Source organism: Andrographis paniculata, unplaced genomic scaffold (genome assembly GCF_009805555.1).
Source record: "Andrographis paniculata isolate CXL003 unplaced genomic scaffold, ASM980555v1 Contig22END, whole genome shotgun sequence".
In the NCBI taxonomy this organism is placed as follows: Eukaryota; Viridiplantae; Streptophyta; class Magnoliopsida; order Lamiales; family Acanthaceae; genus Andrographis; species Andrographis paniculata.
The window spans coordinates 2,602,607-2,621,383 of NW_026137513.1; the positions used below are offsets into that span (position 1 = coordinate 2,602,607).

General features: G+C 27.9%; 1 protein-coding gene across 2 annotated transcripts; it reads left to right on the plus strand.

Moving 5' to 3' along the window:
* Nucleotides 1-3,762: 3,762 nt before the first annotated feature.
* LOC127245700 (glucose-6-phosphate 1-dehydrogenase 2, chloroplastic) lies at nucleotides 3,763-7,948 on the plus strand. 2 transcript variants are annotated; one of them, XM_051266714.1, is made up of 10 exons: nucleotides 3,763-4,159; nucleotides 4,704-4,930; nucleotides 5,049-5,143; nucleotides 5,265-5,379; nucleotides 5,921-6,126; nucleotides 6,225-6,374; nucleotides 6,457-6,577; nucleotides 6,664-6,893; nucleotides 6,995-7,195; nucleotides 7,323-7,948. In XM_051266714.1, the coding sequence occupies exons 1-10, from the start codon at nucleotides 3,976-3,978 to the stop codon at nucleotides 7,570-7,572; spliced, it is 1,779 nt and encodes a 592-aa protein (XP_051122671.1). In that variant the 5' UTR covers nucleotides 3,763-3,975; the 3' UTR covers nucleotides 7,573-7,948. The 2 variants fall into 2 exon arrangements, with proteins under 2 accessions (XP_051122671.1, XP_051122672.1); XM_051266715.1 differs by having other exon boundaries at nucleotides 3,993-4,119.
* The last annotated feature ends 10,829 nt before the right edge of the window (nucleotides 7,949-18,777 follow it).

The window sequence follows — 18,777 nt, forward strand, 5'->3', positions numbered from 1 at the left end:
AAAAGACAAAAATGTGGAGGGGAGAAAGGGAGGCTGACACTGTAAGAGAGAAGGAAGAAGAAGAATGCTTCGATATGTGGCCGTACAAAACTGTAGAAATTGTTATTTTAACTTTATATTTTTTATTTAAAATTATATATTATAAAATAAAAAATTAATAATAATTTTTTTTTGGAAAATAAATTTTTAAAAATATTTCTTTATATATATATTTTTTATTTTCAAAATAAAATTAATAAATTCACATATTACACTTTTAAATCAACAAAATCGTTATCTATCAAATCAATATCCATAAAAATTCCTCAAATCCAAACCAAATCTATAAACCTAAAGAAACACAAAAATCCAAACTCATCTTAAAATTCAAACTCAAATCCAATTTCTCCAAACTTCAACAAAAGAAACACACTCAACGTATTTGGATACGTTTGATATTATGCAAGAAGCAATCGCCTGTTATATCAGTGACCTTCTTATAGGGTGTGTTTGTTTGGGGTTTTGAATTTTGAGTTGAGATTTGAATAGTAGAAATTTTGAATTGAAATAGTTGTATGATGTGATATAAATTGATGTTGATATTTTGAATGTAAAATTGATTTTTAGAATAATATAAAATAAAAAATAGGTATTTGATTTGATATTTTTGGTCGAAAAATTTAGTGAATATTAGAAAATTTTAAAAATCTTCCAAACTGTGGTTGAAGTAGATCTTATTGTGTTCATTAAAACTGAAGTCCCATTTAAGAAGTCTGGGCAAAAGATATAACGCTAAATTTTTAGATATGAGTGGATACAAAATTGTGATCAAGATAACAAACGTATTAACTAACCAAGTTAAATAGATTCTGATAGAATTTTCTCTAGCTAAAGATAGAGAATCATGCTTAATCTTTGGGTGAAACTACAAAGACCCAGTTATAAGGAAAATTCAGAAAGATTATGATCATCTCAAAATTAACATTAAGGAGAACAAAGAAGTACAAATCGAGAAGATGTGTCACTTTACTTCTAGTTTTATACTAACTTCTTTAATTAAGGCTAAAACATAGGGATGTTATGTGCTAACAACTATATGGTAGACCGAACAAAAGATGCTACGGATGATGAATATATAAGGAATGACGAAGATCAATGTCTTCGGTTTTTTTCCTAGATGCAGGAGCTAACAAGGAGAATGGCTAGATGTGAGCCAACCTATAAAAAAAATGCTCTAGCTTATGGTCTATCCATTTTGAGTTCAGTTGACTCCCAGAGGTGTGCGGCTGCAGGCAATCGAGTCCCTCGCACCCAAGGTTACTGTTTTCACCTTTACTGGACTCCTAATACACTGGACATGGTGAAGAAGTCTGAATTAGAATTAAAGTCCCGTGTCGCACTTAGAAATTTCTGACCACTGTAGAGCTTCTTCTATCACTTTTTTCTTTTCAACAACTAAACATTGGTCAATTAAAATTTTAGTTTTGTACAACATTTCTACCACACGATCAACCATGACTCTTTTCTTCATGAGTTATAGTTGTTGTGATTCTTTTTGTTGTTGTTATCCAATTATATGAATTTTTGTTTCTTTTCTACTTGAAAATTCTTTTCATATAAGAAGCACACAATTTGGGACTATTTAATACTAACTCGGAAGTGCATAAATAATTATTTCAAAGCAACAAAAAAATATTTACTTTTTCTATCGCCGCTCAGCCGACTCCCATTGGCGAGTGGGTAAGGTATGATGGCGCTTTGTGTCTCTGTTTCACTTCGGAGGAGACGGAAATGTACATGATGGCTAATCCTTACACTTTGATTGGGAGATTTATTGTTGGTTATAGGTCCTGAAATAACATATTTATGAGATTTGCTAGTTTAAAATTGATTGTTGCTTGTTTGTTTTATTATCTTAATCGTCAACATATGGTGATTTGATTATTGTGTGTGGAGGATTATTCACACCTATGAATTAGGGGATTGTAGTTGATACAGAGGTCCCCCTGCAAGTTCTTAAGTGGGCTCCAAATTTTTCAGTGACTGGGTACACACCCATCATTCCGGTGTGAGTATTATTTCTACAGCTTTCACTCCACATGTACCACATAGACTGTTTGTATACGGTGGCATCAGGGTTTGGGACCCCTCTGAGCGTTAATGGTGCGACGGTAAAATGGGAGAGATGCTCGCATGCTTGGGTATGCATTGAGGTGGACTTATCTAGGCTTCTAGTTCACTCTTTTGAGATCGATGTTGAGAGAGGATCAATTGTTATGTAGTGTGTGATTTATGAGCCCCTTTCCTATTTTTGTACATCTTGCTGGAAAAAATGTATAAAAATTTCACAAAAATGTCTAAACCTTAAAAATGTATATGAAATAAATAATAACGCCATAGACAAACCTCAAACTCGTCATCTCCAAAGCAATCTAAATTGAAATTCAAATCGCCCAACTCAAACTCGAAATCACGTAAATTTAAATTGTCCAAACCAAAATCAAATTAAAATTGTCCAAATCCTTATTTCCTAAAAATGGTTGTTTTTTTTTTTTTTTTTTGAATATTTCAAAAAAAATCAAGGTTTGAATGTATGAGAGCAACACACAATTGATTGCGCACAAAAATTTAATGAACGAGAGAGCACTCACGGAATTGGCGATATTGATCGAGCTCCGAGAGTGATGGATGTTGTGTGCGTGAGGGAGATGGGTGAGAGAAAGTGCACCTTTAAAGTCGCCTCGAAATGGTCTCGACTGCACGAGGCAGTTTCCTAAGGTATCATTTTTTAAAATTTTGTAATTTAGATCACTGCACGAGTATAACTTTAGTGGGGTGGAGAAAATGCCTCGTGTTGGAGATGACATCTTCAAAATTTCCTTCACTGTGGTCGCTTTTAGCGGTATCTTCACCAATATTTTGCTTGCTTCTAGTTTTAATTTTTTTTTTTTACAAACTCAAGTTAACTTATTGAATGGTATATTAAATAATTATGAATTAAGATTAAAATAACTAATTAATTTAGTTAAAATTAAAAAATTATAAATTATAAAATTTAAAATACGATTAAATTGTATAATTATTTTTTAAAAAAATAGATAAATTATATGAGACAAACTAAAATTGATAATATGAACAAATTATATGAAAAAAGAAATATTGATTTATTTATTTTCTGAAATTATTTGAAAATATATTTTTCTACGTGAAATATAAAAAATTATGTAAAAAATGGAAAAATAATGAATGATTATAATATATTATATTTTTTTTAAAAAAATTGTTTCACAAAACAAAAAAACCCATATATGTTTGTTACATAATTATTGATTAATTAATTTTTTAAAATACTTATTTTTTACGTTAATTGTATAATGTTTTTTGTTAAGATAAATTCGAAATTAATTTTCAAAAATTAAGAATACATAGCCAAATATACCTTTTTAAAAATATTTATGAAAAAAAATCTTTTATTGTATTTATTATTTCTTCCGTTCTAATTTTTTTTTGGCTTTTATCTATAAGAATTTAAGTAAAGTATAATTAATAAATTATTAAAAAAATATTAATAAAAATAATTATAAATTAATTAAAATAAGTAAATAGATTAATAAAAAAATATATTTTAAAATATAATTTAAAATATAATTAAAAAAATAAAGAACAACTTATAAAAATTGACTGAAATAGAAATATAAATAAATTATGTCGGAAAGTAGTATTTGTAGAAGTATTAATTTTGCACGTGAGCCACTTTGATGGTACGTCGAGTGAACGCCGAAAACGTGCATAAGGAGACACACGCGGAACAGAACTGCGCCTTTCGAAGATCTCAGGAGCCTAACCTCTTCGACATCGCCGAAGAAGTTTCTGTCCACTTTCTCCCACGCCGAATTCTATCCCTTTTGGATTCTGAAGATTCGCTTAGGCCGAAGGAAAGCCCGCAGCAGAAATCCTATTGTAGGTGATTTTTGGGACGGGTGATTTTCAGGACCTATGGCAGCGCTTTCGGTACCCAACCAGTGTAGCTCTTCGTCAACGGCGTATTCCTGTCGTACTTCCACCGGATTTCGTCAATTTCAGAGGCTTATCTCGTTTTCCGAAATTTATCACAAGCTATCGACGAATGTTTCTGTCCAGGTGAAGATCAGCTCGCTTTGCAATGCGATTCCCTTGCGAGGTCGGTTGTGTTTCCCTCCGATCCATATTGTAGTTTGCTCAACTATTTGTTTCTAGCTATATTTTAAATTTGCAATTGGTTGATGTAGTGCGAAAGATTCACCCTGTTTTGTTGTTTCTATGCATTTCTACGAGCTTAGCGAATTTATCGTGTTTATTTGTTTCTTGGATTGCAAGACTTTACCAGCTTGATTAGATTTTTTAAGGTTGTGCTGCATATTTTCAGATATTATGTTTCATGATCAGCTCTTTATAATTTATTGATGTCGTCAGAGTCTTGTTATGGGAAATTCTGAGTTCTTTGCAATCTTAAACATTTCACAGTGCTTAATTGAATTGGTTGCCATTTTCTTCATCTTAATTTCAAGAGTTACCACCAAGTTATGGATTGCTTCGTATTTATTGAAGTGTTTTATGATTTTGAAAATTCAGTGCAAGTGCTGCTGCATACTTTGAATTTGTTTGTGCACTTTTGCATACTGTGAAAGTTGACTAAGGTAGATTCATAATTCTTTTTGTCAAATTTGAAATGCATATGAATTCAGGCGATTCAGCCACTAAAACGGCGGCAGTCAAAACTCCGGAGACAACTTTGAAAGATAGTTTGTTGTCAGTGGTCCCTACAGAGAGACAAAACATGGCAATTGATTCGAATAAAAATGGCGATGAATCTACTGTCAGCATAACTGTTGTTGGGGCCTCTGGGGACCTTGCTAAGAAGAAGATATTTCCTGCTCTTTTTGCCCTTTTCTACGAGGATTGCCTTCCTAAGGTCTGCTTGTTAAAAATTATTTGTATGAATACGCACAGCACTGTACTGTGTAGAGGAACTTTTTGCTGCATGATTTCAACTGGAATTTATTGATATTAACTCTTTTATTCGGTTTCAGCACTTTACTATCTTTGGATATGCCCGTAGTAAGATGACTGATGCAGAGCTACGAGACATGGTTAGCCGGACTCTTACATGCCGAATTGACAAAAGGTATTTTGCCTCATATTCTTTTCCTTTATTTCAAATGTCTAATGTCTTGGAAATTTATTGCACTTATCTGTGTAGTGATTCTTCTTGAGAAATGCTTATAATGGTTTCGCTTGTTATTTAGTGCAAACTGTGGTGAAAAGATGGAACAGTTCTTAAAGAGATGTTTCTACCATTCTGGTCAATATGATTCCCAGGAACACTTTGCGGAACTTGATAAAAAACTCAAAGCACATGAGGTAGATACTCTTTGGAAAAGAGCCTTACTTTCGATCTTTTGAGTTCGATGGAATTTAATTATTTATCACTAAATCACTCTTTCTTGACTCAAGATTACTTTTTAACCCTCCCTTTCTGCATTTATGTTGCAACCATGAACCACTCCATGTTTAAAGTGAAATACAAGGGTATAAATACATATTACATACACTGATGCTGTAATCTTGAACTTGTACCTTAAGCCAAAATATCTTCTGACCAGTTGTAATGTATGGACATTCCTTGGATATCTGTATAGATTGATAGATTGCTATATAGAAATATTCCTACTAATATCAGAGAGAATCTACTACAAAGACACAATGTGCTAGCATTTCCTTGAGGGCCAAATTGAATCTGTATTTTGTAATCTATTTAGGTGATAACATGCAAGTAGTTTATTTAAGAAAGATTGTGAAAACAGTTGATGCACTGTATTTATAGTTTGTGATTGGAGATCCTTGTTAAAGTTTTAAAATTTTCTTGTGGTATTAATGCTATAAAGATGGTTGGTTTCTGTAGGCTGGAAGGGTATCGAACCGACTTTTTTACTTATCAATCCCACCAAACATCTTCACAGATGCTGTGAAGTGTGCAAGTGTCTCTGCTTCTGCAGCTCAGGGATGGACTAGGGTCATTGTTGAGAAACCTTTTGGCCGAGATTCTGAATCCTCTGCTGCTTTGACTTCTGCGTTGAAGAAATTTTTAACGGAAGATCAAATTTTTAGGTAAGTTACTTTTCTCTGGAAGTAATTGTGACAATTGTCAATAATTCCCATTACAGTCACGGAATCATTATTCATCCATCATGATGTTCGCCTTGCAGGATAGATCATTATTTAGGAAAGGAGCTAGTCGAGAACCTTTCTGTCCTTCGCTTCTCTAACCTTATTTTCGAACCATTATGGTCGAGACAATACATAAGAAATGTTCAATTGATATTCTCGGAAGACTTTGGAACTGAAGGAAGAGGAGGGTAATTTATCTTTCAAGTTGTCTTTCAGAAGCCCTTCTTCTCATAACTTTTGCTGATGAATTGTTTTCGTGTCTTGTACTAGTTACTTTGATCATTACGGAATAATCAGAGATATAATGCAAAATCACCTGCTTCAAATTCTGGCCTTATTTGCCATGGAAACGCCCGTCAGTTTGGATGGAGAAGATATCCGAAACGAAAAGGTATTTCCATTTTCGCCTCCAAAGTGATCTAACTAAACCATCTGTGCATTAATCCTCAAATATTCTGAATATTCATCGATGAACAGGTTAAAGTTCTGCGGTCTATGAGGCCTTTGCACATTGATGATGTGGTCATAGGACAATACAAAAGTCATACGAAAGGAGGTGTCTCTTACCCCGGGTATACGGACGACAAAACAGTACCTAAAGGTAGTCTAACTCCAACATTTGCTGCTGCAGCACTTTTCATAGACAACCCCAGGTGGGATGGGGTGCCTTTTCTTATGAAAGCTGGGAAAGCTTTAGATGATAGGAGGTCAGCAAAATTCAATTTTATTTTTTTTTCCGACTATGTAATGAATTTCTTATGAACCACTTATCTGATGCATTGCTTTTACTTTTCTTTGTACTCATCAGAGCCGAAATACGGGTGCAATTTAGACATGTACCCGGTAATTTATACAACCGGCAATTCGGTTCTGATCTTGATCAAGCATCAAATGAGCTTGTAATTCGCGTTCAACCCAATGAAGAGATATATCTTAAGATTAACAACAAGGTCCCCGGCTTGGGTATGAGATTGGATCGAAGTAATCTTAATCTTCTATATAAAACAAGGTAATTAATTGATTATTTACTGATATCATTGTACACTTGCGCTTGCATTTCTATGCATTTGTCTACATAATTTGGTAATCATAATCATGAGAATGTGCAATGCAATGCAATGATGTTGATTTTGCAGGTACTCGAAAGAGATACCCGATGCATACGAGAGGCTTCTTCTAGACGCGGTTGAAGGCGAGAGGAGACTTTTCATAAGGAGCGACGAATTAGATGCAGCTTGGAAGCTCTTCACTCCTGTGTTGAAGGAGCTGGACGAAAAGAAAATAGTCCCCGAATACTACCCTTTTGGAAGCCGGGGTCCTGTCGGGGCACACTATCTTGCAGCCAAATACAACGTCAAATGGGGAGATCGCAGCTTCGATGAATAATCTAATGTGTTTTTTTCTTCGAGCCACCCTTGGAGCTGTTTCTGTTTCTGTTTCGTCTCGACAACTTTGTTGAACCGAGCAGACTCGCCGGGCAATCGGAAACACAAGTTCTAATGCAGCAGCAGCAACGGTGCGTTTCATTTAATTTTGTTGAACAATATATCTATAATTATAAATTAGCGTATATAGTAATTGAAATTATGAATCACTAATTGGACCATTGCATCCGCCAAGAGAGTGTAGCGCTCAAGCGATGGAATTCTTTCTTGGCATGCTCAAGGTTAAGAGTTTAATCGGCATGGGGTCTTTTATTTGACAAGGTGCAATATTTCCTGATTATTGCACCAAATTTTGCCAACGAAGATCTTTTATTTAACTAGTTTAAATTAATTATAAATAAATAAATAAATATTATTTATATTATTATATAAAATTTTATTATTTACAAAATAATATCAAAGAAAATCTCCAACATTAATAAAATACTCCTTCCATTCTATTTTTAATTATACATTTGAATAAAAAACAGTAATTATGATACTATTTTATTATTTTTTATATAAAAATTAATGTAAATAATTTTAAAATAAAAAATAATATATTTAGTATTTACATGCAAAATAGTACTCCCTCCGTCCTAAAAGTATAGTCTTATTGTGTTAGGTACGAGATTTAAGGAATATTAATATTATATTGGTAGTTGGTAAAAAGTAAGAATAAAATTTTTATATACTCCCTCCGTCTCAGAACTATAGTCTAGTTTATGTTTGGCACGAGATTTAAGAAATATTAATATTATATTGGTAGTAGGTAAAAAGTATGGGTAAAAGAATTTTTTGCTAACGGTCAGATGGTTCCTTCTCGAGCATCTTTCCGTCGGTCTAGCGATTCTTCGACTCCATCGAGAGCTTGCAAGTACAACCTTGCACACATCTCTAACGCACGCTAAAGTAAGAACATTATAAGATGCACTCGGCAAAGTAGAGTGTTCTATTAACTCTCAAAACTGAAGTGAAGTACAAGTGGTGTATTAGTGTAAAAGTAGTGACAATTGTGTAATAATAATGAAAAAGTAAGGGTAATTTTACAATGATATGATTATAAGGGTAATTTTACAGTGATATGATTATTTATAGAAATGAGACTATTATTTTGAAACTAACAAAAATGATAAATAGGATATTGTATTAGGAGGAAGGGGGGGAAAATCTTATCATTAAATTAATATAAATAATGATGCTGTAATAATAACTAGTATGTAGGATTTTTCTTTTTTCTTTTTTTTTTTAAATTAGAATTACTAAAAACATAAATAAATTAATTTCGGATAGATTAAAATATAAAAAACAATATACTCCTTCGGTCCTATAAATATAGTTGTAATTGGGTTGGACACGAGATTTAAAGAATATTGATATTATATTGGTAGTAGGTAAAAAAGTATGGATAAAAGACTTTTTTGCCCTTGTGAGCGTATTAGTGTAAAAAGTAATGACAATTGTGTAATAATAATGAAAAAGTAAATGTAGTTTTATGATGATATAGTTATTTATTAAAATAAGACTATTGTTTTAAAATGATAAAAATTGTAAACAAGACTATTTAATCGAAAAGAGTATATATTTTTTGATTCGGTGCCGAGGAGTAAAATGTTTGCATGGTGGGAAGCTTGCATTAATTACCAACTGCCCCTAATAACGTACCTGAAATTTGCCACTAATTATTTATTTTAATTTCTTTTAAGTGTGCTTTTGTTCTTACTTTTAAATAAAACAAAATTAAATTAAATATAATATAGTATTTTTAATTTATTTCTCTATATACCGCTACCTATGATATTTTTCTTCTTTAGTTCGTTTTAAGTAAGATGATTATTTTTATTTTTAATAATTTTAAATATATTTAATAAATATAAATTAATTTATTAAAATTTAAAATGTTACATAGGAGAGATATTCAAAATTCTTTTATTTATTTCTCTCCTTAATAAATAAGATATTTTTATCTATTTTTTAAATTTTTTATTTTTTATAAAATTAGTTTAAATTAATTATATTTTATATTATATAAAATTTTATTCTTTATAAAATAATATTCATAATATATATATATATATCTAAATATTTATTTTCAATTTTTTAATTATATATATTAATTTTTATTTTAAAAAATAATAACTAACTTTATTTATATAATAAATAATAGTATTATAATTAGGGAGGGAGTATTGTATTGCTCAAAGATAAATAACAAAAAGATAAAGAAATGGTTATTATTCATATTTGAAAATTTATTAAATATGGGTGGGGCCCACATGTCGTGAAGCTGGGCAGCAATTGCGATGATCACGCTTACCTACCCCTTTCAATCAAACATATATATATTTATATAAATAATTTCAAAATTATTTTAATTTTGATCCGTTCATATTACTATTGTGTCCGTGACTGAAAGAACGAATATGAAATTGTTTTCTCACTCTTTATTATGAAATTTATTTTAAAAATATTATATTCGATGGCGTTTGTTTTTTGCACGTAGATTTTTGAATATTAGTATTAATAGTGAATTGTAGTAAAAAAAACAAAAATACCCTATTAATACAGTGTAATATAAAAGTAAACATTTGTGTAATATATTGTAAGTTGAAAGGATATTTATTATGTTAAGTAGGTAGTACAATTACTAAATTAGAAAATAATAACCTTGTTTTGAGACGAACGAAAATGAAAAATGATAAATTTTCAATGAGAATGAGAGAGTACTACTTAGTATTGTTATGTTTGATGATTTTGTAAGAAGAATTTTCTGTCATATTTATAGAAGATTAACTTTGTGTTCTTTGTTTTATTTTATTCTCCCATTTAACCTAACCTCCATTCTAAAAAGAAAGAATATGTATTTTGTGTGTTTTTCTTGCTATTTATAGAGAATATATTGTTGTTACTTGTTATGCTTCAGGTACTTAAACTCATTAACTCTATTATTGTTAATTTATTTTTTTTTATTAATATTTGTATTTATTTTCTCGAGAGTGTAAAAAGTATTATGAAACCAATGTTATAACAGTCTTCAGTCTTCACCTTTTGAATGATTTTCGGGTGCCTTGGATTGAACTGTCTGTCAATAAATGTTGCAACCGTGTGTTTGATTTCAAAACTACACATTGTTTTCGAAATTTAAACACTATTTTTTGAAACTAAAAGTATGGCTGGTCAATCCTTATAACATCTATCCTTTGATGGTAAAATGAATTTTTTCTATTTTTTTTTTTTTAAATGAGAAATATTTTAGTAATACAAAGATTAATTAGGTCATTGGAATCGGATCATACCGCTCTAGTTTCTCTCAAAATGAGGAGTAATTTGGATTAAATGATTTTATTTAGTATAATTCTAAATTTAGCTAATCATGTTCGTAAAATTGGTATTTGGCATCATGGAATAAATTGAATACTATACACTCAAATGTCTCTTCCTAGTATTACTTACATTTTAGAATTTTTTTTCAATTAAAAATTTGAACTTTAAAAATCAATAGATGAAAATTTCTATATTTTAAAAGATTTATACAAGACATAAAAGGTTACTGGTGATAAAAAAATATAATGATTATAGTATTGTAGTTTTGTTAAATGTCATACATAACATATATTTTGATATAAAATCTTCTATAAAATATAAGTTTGATAATATGATATTAGATATCATTATTAATGATTTAAAAAACAAAAAATTAGATTTACAAATTAATAAATCTAATCAATCTTCGGGGAATGTTATGTTCATGAGGGGTAGATTTTCTTTTAGATCTTATTATGAATGATTTATGCATTTTGGTTGCGCATATCATATTACTTCTTTAAATTTTTTTTTTTTTTTTTTTTTTTGTGAATACAAAGTGTTAAATTGTATTGTTTCCAGACTAATAGTAGTATTTTGAATGCGCTTAGAATTTGTAGTATTAATTTAAAAGTTAATACTCCTAAGTTTGTATCAAAATTGAACAATGTATGACACGTTCCAAATTTGTCAAATAACTTGTTATTTTGTGTCGCTCTAGTTGATTAGGATTAGAGGGTAAACGGAGGTCCTATTATATGACAAGTACAAAATGATCTTTAGTTGTTTTTAAAACTGAAATTTGTAATAATATTTATGTGATTTCGGATGAACCCATGAATACGTGTGAAAATTTTGTAAATTCTGTTAGTGATGATTGCGAATTGTGGCATAAGAAATTAAGACACATTAGCAATAAGAGCTTAGAGATTTTGCATAAAATTCATTATTTTGGTAATGTAAAATTTAATGATGTGATCTTTTGTGATAATTGTGTATATGATACTATTTCCCATATTCCCTAGTAAAAAATATGATCAGTCCAAAAATATGTTAAACTATTTTCATTCTGATTTACGTGGGGCCCACCATAAAAGTGAACCTATACATGGTGGATCTAAGTGTTTTTTATCTATAATTAATGATTTTTCAATAAAGATTTAGATTTTCTTAACGAAAAATAAATTTGATATTTTTGAGATTTTTAAAAAATAAAAAATTCAAGTTGATAATGAAATTTGTAGAAAAATTAAATATTTGAGAGCTTGTAATGATTTAGAATTTTGTAGTACCTGGTTTTGATAATTTTGGTATTCAAAATTATATCAAATGACATAAATTATAATGAAATTTGTAGAAAAGTTATGCATTTGTATTTGCATTTCTATGCATTTTATTAGTCTCTTATAATACAAATACAATAACATTTGTGGAATAAATTATACAAATATAAAAATATTTTAATGTTAAGTATAATGATATAAAAGACAAATGATATCCTTCTTATTGAACGGAGGTAGTATTTTTTTTTTATTTATTTTTTTGTATTTTAACCGATTACGTCAAGTAGAGTCCATCATGAGTTGCGCGTAACCCAAAAGACTCCATCAGACTTTGCACCTTCCATTACTTCTTTTGTGCAAATCATTTTTCTCACAAATCCGCAAATCCTTCTTTTGTGCAGATTTTTCTTTGCGTATACGGACGCCTCTCCTCATCTGAATTTATACACTCATATGACACAAAAAATGCATTTATTGAATACCGCCCTTTATTTCAAACCACCGGTTTTCACCCAAAAAAATATAGTTATGCAGTTGTTAAGGGTTATAAATTTTGGCTTAGTTTTATATCCGATTTCAAATTAGTAGGAATATGACATTTAACAAGAAAGAAGTCATGTTTGAAAATTACAATTTTTAATTTAGCTAGTTCTGAAACTAATAAAAAAAATCGGATTTGAGTAGTACTCCCAAAAAATGGAATACAATTTAACAAGTATTGAAGAGATAGAAAATACTGAAAATATATCCGATTTCCTTATCGAACAGCCTACTAGTGAGCAAAGTGTTTCTAAATTTGAAAATATTCAAAAATAATCTGAAAGTGATTATAATTTTGGTTAAAAGTGAAATTGAATATGATTTTGGTAATAATAATCATAATAAGTTAGAAGTTACCGGCTAACAAGAGATAAGTTTAAAAGAGTTCGTAGGTTGACTTCTAAAGTGATTATGATATGATCTTTTATCTTTTGTATTTTTTAGAACTTAAATGGAAATGAACCTATGTTTTTAGAAATATTATAAATTTTGAAAATAATTTTACAATAGTTAAAAACAATGAAATATGAAATGAACTAATTAATTGATAATAAAATATGAATTTATTTTCTAAGCTACATAAGTAATTTCCTTTAGATTGTAAGTGGATTTATAAGGTTAAAATAGAAAATAGTGGTATTAAGTTTAAGGATAAGTTAGTAAAAAAAAAAAAATTACACAAAAACGTAAATAAATTATGATGAAATATTTGCCCTAGTTGTCAAATTTACTATTGTTCGTCTTATGTCGACATTATTTGCTTTTTTCAATTGAAAACTAAAACAGTTTGATGTGAAAATTGTTTGCTTAGATGGTGATTTAAATGTGAATATTTATATGAAATAACCCAAAAAATTTATTGATAAAGATAAATTCGATTATATTTTTTTATTAAATAAATCTTTATATGATTTGAAATAGTCACCACGACAATAGAACTTCAAATTTTACAATTGTATGAAAATTTAAGAATTTTCAAAGAGCAAATTTTATTATTACTTATATTTTAAAACTATTGAAAATTAGTCTTTTTATTTTTTCTCTTATATGTTAAATACATTGATTATTAATCCATCTTTGAAATTGATTGATCAAATGAGTAAGTTTTTGTTTGATAACTTTGACATGAAATTATTGAATGTGAAAACTACTTTCTTATACGGTGATTTAAATGAAAAGATCTATGTGAAATAACTTGAATAATTTATTGATAAAAAGAAAATTGATTATTTTTGTTTATTAAATAAATTCTTGTATGATTTAAAACAGTGTCTAAAATAACGGAATATCAAATTTGAAAATTGTACGAAAGATTTGGAATTTTTTTAAAGAGCAAATTTGATTATTGTTTATAGTTTAAAACCATTAAAAATTAGCATTTTTTTTCCTCATTGTGTTGATTATTAGTCTATATTTGAAATTGATTGATCAAGTGACTAAGTATTTATGTGATAATTTTAACATGCAATTATTGATATGAAAACTAGTTTTTTACATGGTGATTTAAATGAAAAGATATATTTGAAATAACCCGGAAGGTTTCTTGACAAAAACAAAGTCGATTATGTTTTTTTATTAAATAAATCTTTGTATAATTTAAAATAGTCTCTAAGAAACATCAAATTTGACAATTATATCAAAATTTTAAAATTTTCAAAGAGCAAATTTGATTATTGCATATATTTTAAAACTATTAAAAATCAATATGTTTTTCTTTTCATATATGTTAATTATTAGTCCATGTTTGAAATTGATTGAGCAGTGAATAAGTGTTTATATGATAATTTTGGCATGAAATTATTGAGAGATGCAAAAGTAATTTTTTTGCATGAGTATTGTTAGAATCTTAGAAATGGGAAAAATAATAGACTATTTTTTAACCAGTCCAATTATATTTCAAAAATTATTAAAAAATTATCTATATGTGATGCCAAATCTATGTATATTTCTATGACTTGTGACGTTGTTTTAAGTTGGGACCAATGTTCAATATCAGAATCAAATTGTAAATATATGTAACGAGTTCCTTATTCTAATGCGTTAGAGTCAGTCATGTACCTTATAGTGAGCACTAGGTCAGACTTAGCTTAAGTAAGTTGCCTAATTAGATATATGTCTAACCCGGGTCTAGAAATTGATATGTTTTAAAGTAGTTATTTAGATATTTCGTTGGTATTTTTAATGTTAGTTTAGTTTTGGAATATGTTCCGAAAGTATGAACTTATAGGATTTTGTGGACTCAAATTATGCTAATGGTAGAGATATACGTAAATCTACTACTTTTTATATTTTTACTTTTTGTGGTACTTGTTTTAACTAGAAATTGCAATTGCAACATATAATAGTTTTGTTTACAGCTGAATCTGACTATGTAGCAATAATTAAAGCACTAAAAGAGGTATTATGGTTATTTGCAAAATATTGTCACTGTATTTTCATACAGTCAATTTGGAATATAATTATATAAAACTTTTTATTTTATGATAGAACACAACATGTTGTACACTTTCATTTTATTTAAGATGTTATATCTAAAAACCTGTTGAAATTGGAAATATATCATTGTAGTATAATCCCTGCATATATGAGTACTAAAGTTTTGTTATATAATAAATTTGTATGATGTATGAAAATATACATTATGATACATTTGTTTAATTGTATATTATTTTGTATAGTTGTGAAACTTTAATTAATATTTTTGTAAGTTTTAACTAACTTGTTATATATATATATACATATTTGTTATTATTATTTTTTGCAGGAAGTTACTCAACATATGAGTGATGATGACCCTAATCACTAGAATCAAAATTAAATAGAGGATTCATTTGTGTTTGTCGCGATTTGGTGTGTGTGAATCGTCGCAATAAATTTTGATACGGTACACCACATGCGGTATAAATTTTGGTATGTTATATAGAATAATTTCTACCAACAATTAAATTTGAGAAATTTGACGGATGATTTATATTAAAATTTTTATTATTATGACATTTTTCTTGTGTTAATTGCATTTAAATTATTTAAATTAATTTTGTTTTGTTATTCAATTGCACATATTGATGTAAAATAGATACAATAATTTTTTTTTTAAAAACAAATTGTCAATACATAAAATACTCAATATTAAAAAGTTAGAATAAAAAATAGTATTTTTTAATTTCAATATTTCATCACATAAGAATATTTAAAATAACACTTTATTATAAATTTTATATAATACAATATATTTTTTAAATTGAATGGAAAAAATAAATTAGAAATAACACTTTATTATAATAATTAATAATTATATAGTACAATATTTTTAAAATTGAATGGCCAAAAGATAGACTAATTGCAATATAGTATGTGATATGTACTTATAGCATCTACAAGAGTAGAGTAGCGGCCACCCAACCCACCCAATTGGATGCTTATCAATGTTTATTTAATTTTTGTGAGTACTTTATTTAGGTAGTTAAATAATCATTGTCTTTGTATTATTTAATCATTTATTTATTAAGCATAGGTAGTTTTAATATATATATATATATCCATATTTTTTTAAGTTAATTTGGCAGTGGGCATGATGCAGCATAGTTTTTCTTTACATTCTATTTTTTAAAATTATTATTCGTACTTTGCGTTTATAAGAAACGGTATTTTTTAATATAATATTAAATTAAATATTATTTAAATAAAATTTTAAATTAAATCTTTTTCATCTAAATTTAAACAAATTATATACAAACTTTTTTCTATTTTTTTTATGTTACTATAGTCTATGGATAATATACAGTAAAAATTAAAAAAATTCAATTATTATACATTTGTATGTAAGGAATAATTGTCTATTTTCAAGCTAGCTTTTCTCCATCATAATTTGAAATAACAATGAAATTATCCAATTACAATTTATCTATTGAGAATAATGGCAATTATTTAAGTAAAAAATAAAAATGAGTGTTTAATGTGATTTTTTTTTAAAAAAAAAATTAGAAAAAAATGAATGTAATATTTTATTAATATTTTTAGTTATATATATAAATTTTTATTATAAAAATATTAAAATTATTCATAAAAAATAATAATAAAATAATATCATAATTTATTATTATTAATTTATTAAATTTTATAATCTTAAATCACTTTCGTTACCATGCTGATTGGATCAAATAAATATGGTGTTAGATTTGACCCAATTAACATATATTTTCTTGACGCAGCCCAAGTAACTAAACTAAACTAACCGAAACTTAAAACTAAATTCAAATAAAAAACTAAATATAAAAAAAATATTACCGGTGTCCGATTCGTCAATCGATCGGATGTGAACCCAAGCGTTGCCTAAAACCAACACCTCTAAACCAATGGAGACTCGAACGATTTGGCTAGAAACTCCGGTCGGTTTCGAAAGCCACGAAGCCAAGGAATCAACCCAAGGACCCGGTTTCAGAATGATACACGTATGCAAGGGTAACCCTCGCTCACACACTAATTCCAATATAATGGAATAAAAAGAAACTTTAATTGATATAATTTTCAAGGTATCTAACAAGTGAAGCCAAGTGCCTTATTTATAGGGAGACTAGCTTAGCAAAAGGACTCTACAACCAATGTGAGACAAAATTATATATTATTTATATCCCACTAATTAACTAAATAAGAGATATCCAATTAATTATTTTAAAGGAGCCTACTTTATTAAATAAAATAAAACACCTCTTATCCCACATGGGTAATGATGTGAGTAAAAACTCCATGGGTGTTATAAATTGTGGTCTTCAAGGGTGGATGCACTTCAACGTTGACAATGCTCTTCCCATTGGCCTCCATGCTTCAACTTTGTGCATGTTTTCCTCTTCCAAGTGTAGAACTAATGCCATAATATTAGTTTGAAACTTCTTGGTACGATTTCGAGTAATCGGACCTGATGGTAGTGCATGTTCATCGTCTCTTTTGACGACCTCGTCATTTCTCCGTCCACTTAATAAGTTTACATTTACGTTTTGCGTTATTGTACGTAACATTAAAAATACATTTATAATTTACGTTTTGCGTTATTGTACGTAACATTAAAATACATTTATATTTGTATAATTTTTTATACAAATGTTATTATATATGTATTATAAGACACTAATAGAAGTATCAACAAACAAAAAACAAACGTAAACATTTAAAGTGAACGGATTGAGTATTTTAATAGCATATTATATAATTACATATAAAAATATATATAATTCTAATTTTAGCATAATATATTTTAACTCAATCATCACATATTTATAAAGAAATTAGCACATCTTAATATAATATATAAAAAATATTTTAATAAAACTTATATAATTAGAGGTTGCAAAATATAATTCTCATTTCAACACAATAGATTATAATTTTAGTACCATAGTGCAATAAGCAAATTATATAGCACAATACAATATTTAACTAACACAATAAATGTTAATATATTATATCATAGCACAATATGTAATTGTATGTAATATAATATATACTTATAATAATTTAATAATTATTGTTGATTTGATCAAATCAGTACTATAACTGCCGTCATCTTAAATATAGTATCACTAATCAAATACGCTGAAGGAAGTAGTAATATATAACAAAATATAAGGCATGTTCACTTGTATCTTTATAATTATTTAATATATATTTTTTAAATATACAATAAATAATTCTTTTTTACTTTAAAATATTAAAAATTGAAACTAAATATATAAAACAAATACAACTAAACATACCTACACTCACACACATATATACTATAAAAATATGATTTAGTACCACTTATCAAAAATAAAAAATCAAAAATCAAAATGATCAAATATAATATAAAATTTTCTATTTATATATTATTTGCAAATTTTTTGAAACATTATCAAATATTAATTCAATTTACATTTTTATATTTATAAATTCTCAAAGTTAAATTCAAATATAAAAACACACATTTTGATTGTCCAGCTAGGTATATAGTTACTGGTATACTCCTGATCTTATATAAAATTTAGGACCATCCTGAACTCATCATG

Bases quoted from the DNA above. Each gene is read 5' to 3' on its own strand.
- LOC127245700 (XM_051266714.1), top strand. From the start codon at position 3,976: ATGGCAGCGCTTTCGGTACCCAACCAGTGTAGCTCTTCGTCAACGGCG. The intron at 6,127-6,224 runs GTAAGTTACTTT...TTCGCCTTGCAG, and splicing joins ACGGAAGATCAAATTTTTAG to GATAGATCATTATTTAGGAA. The intron at 7,196-7,322 runs GTAATTAATTGA...TTGATTTTGCAG, and splicing joins AATCTTCTATATAAAACAAG to GTACTCGAAAGAGATACCCG.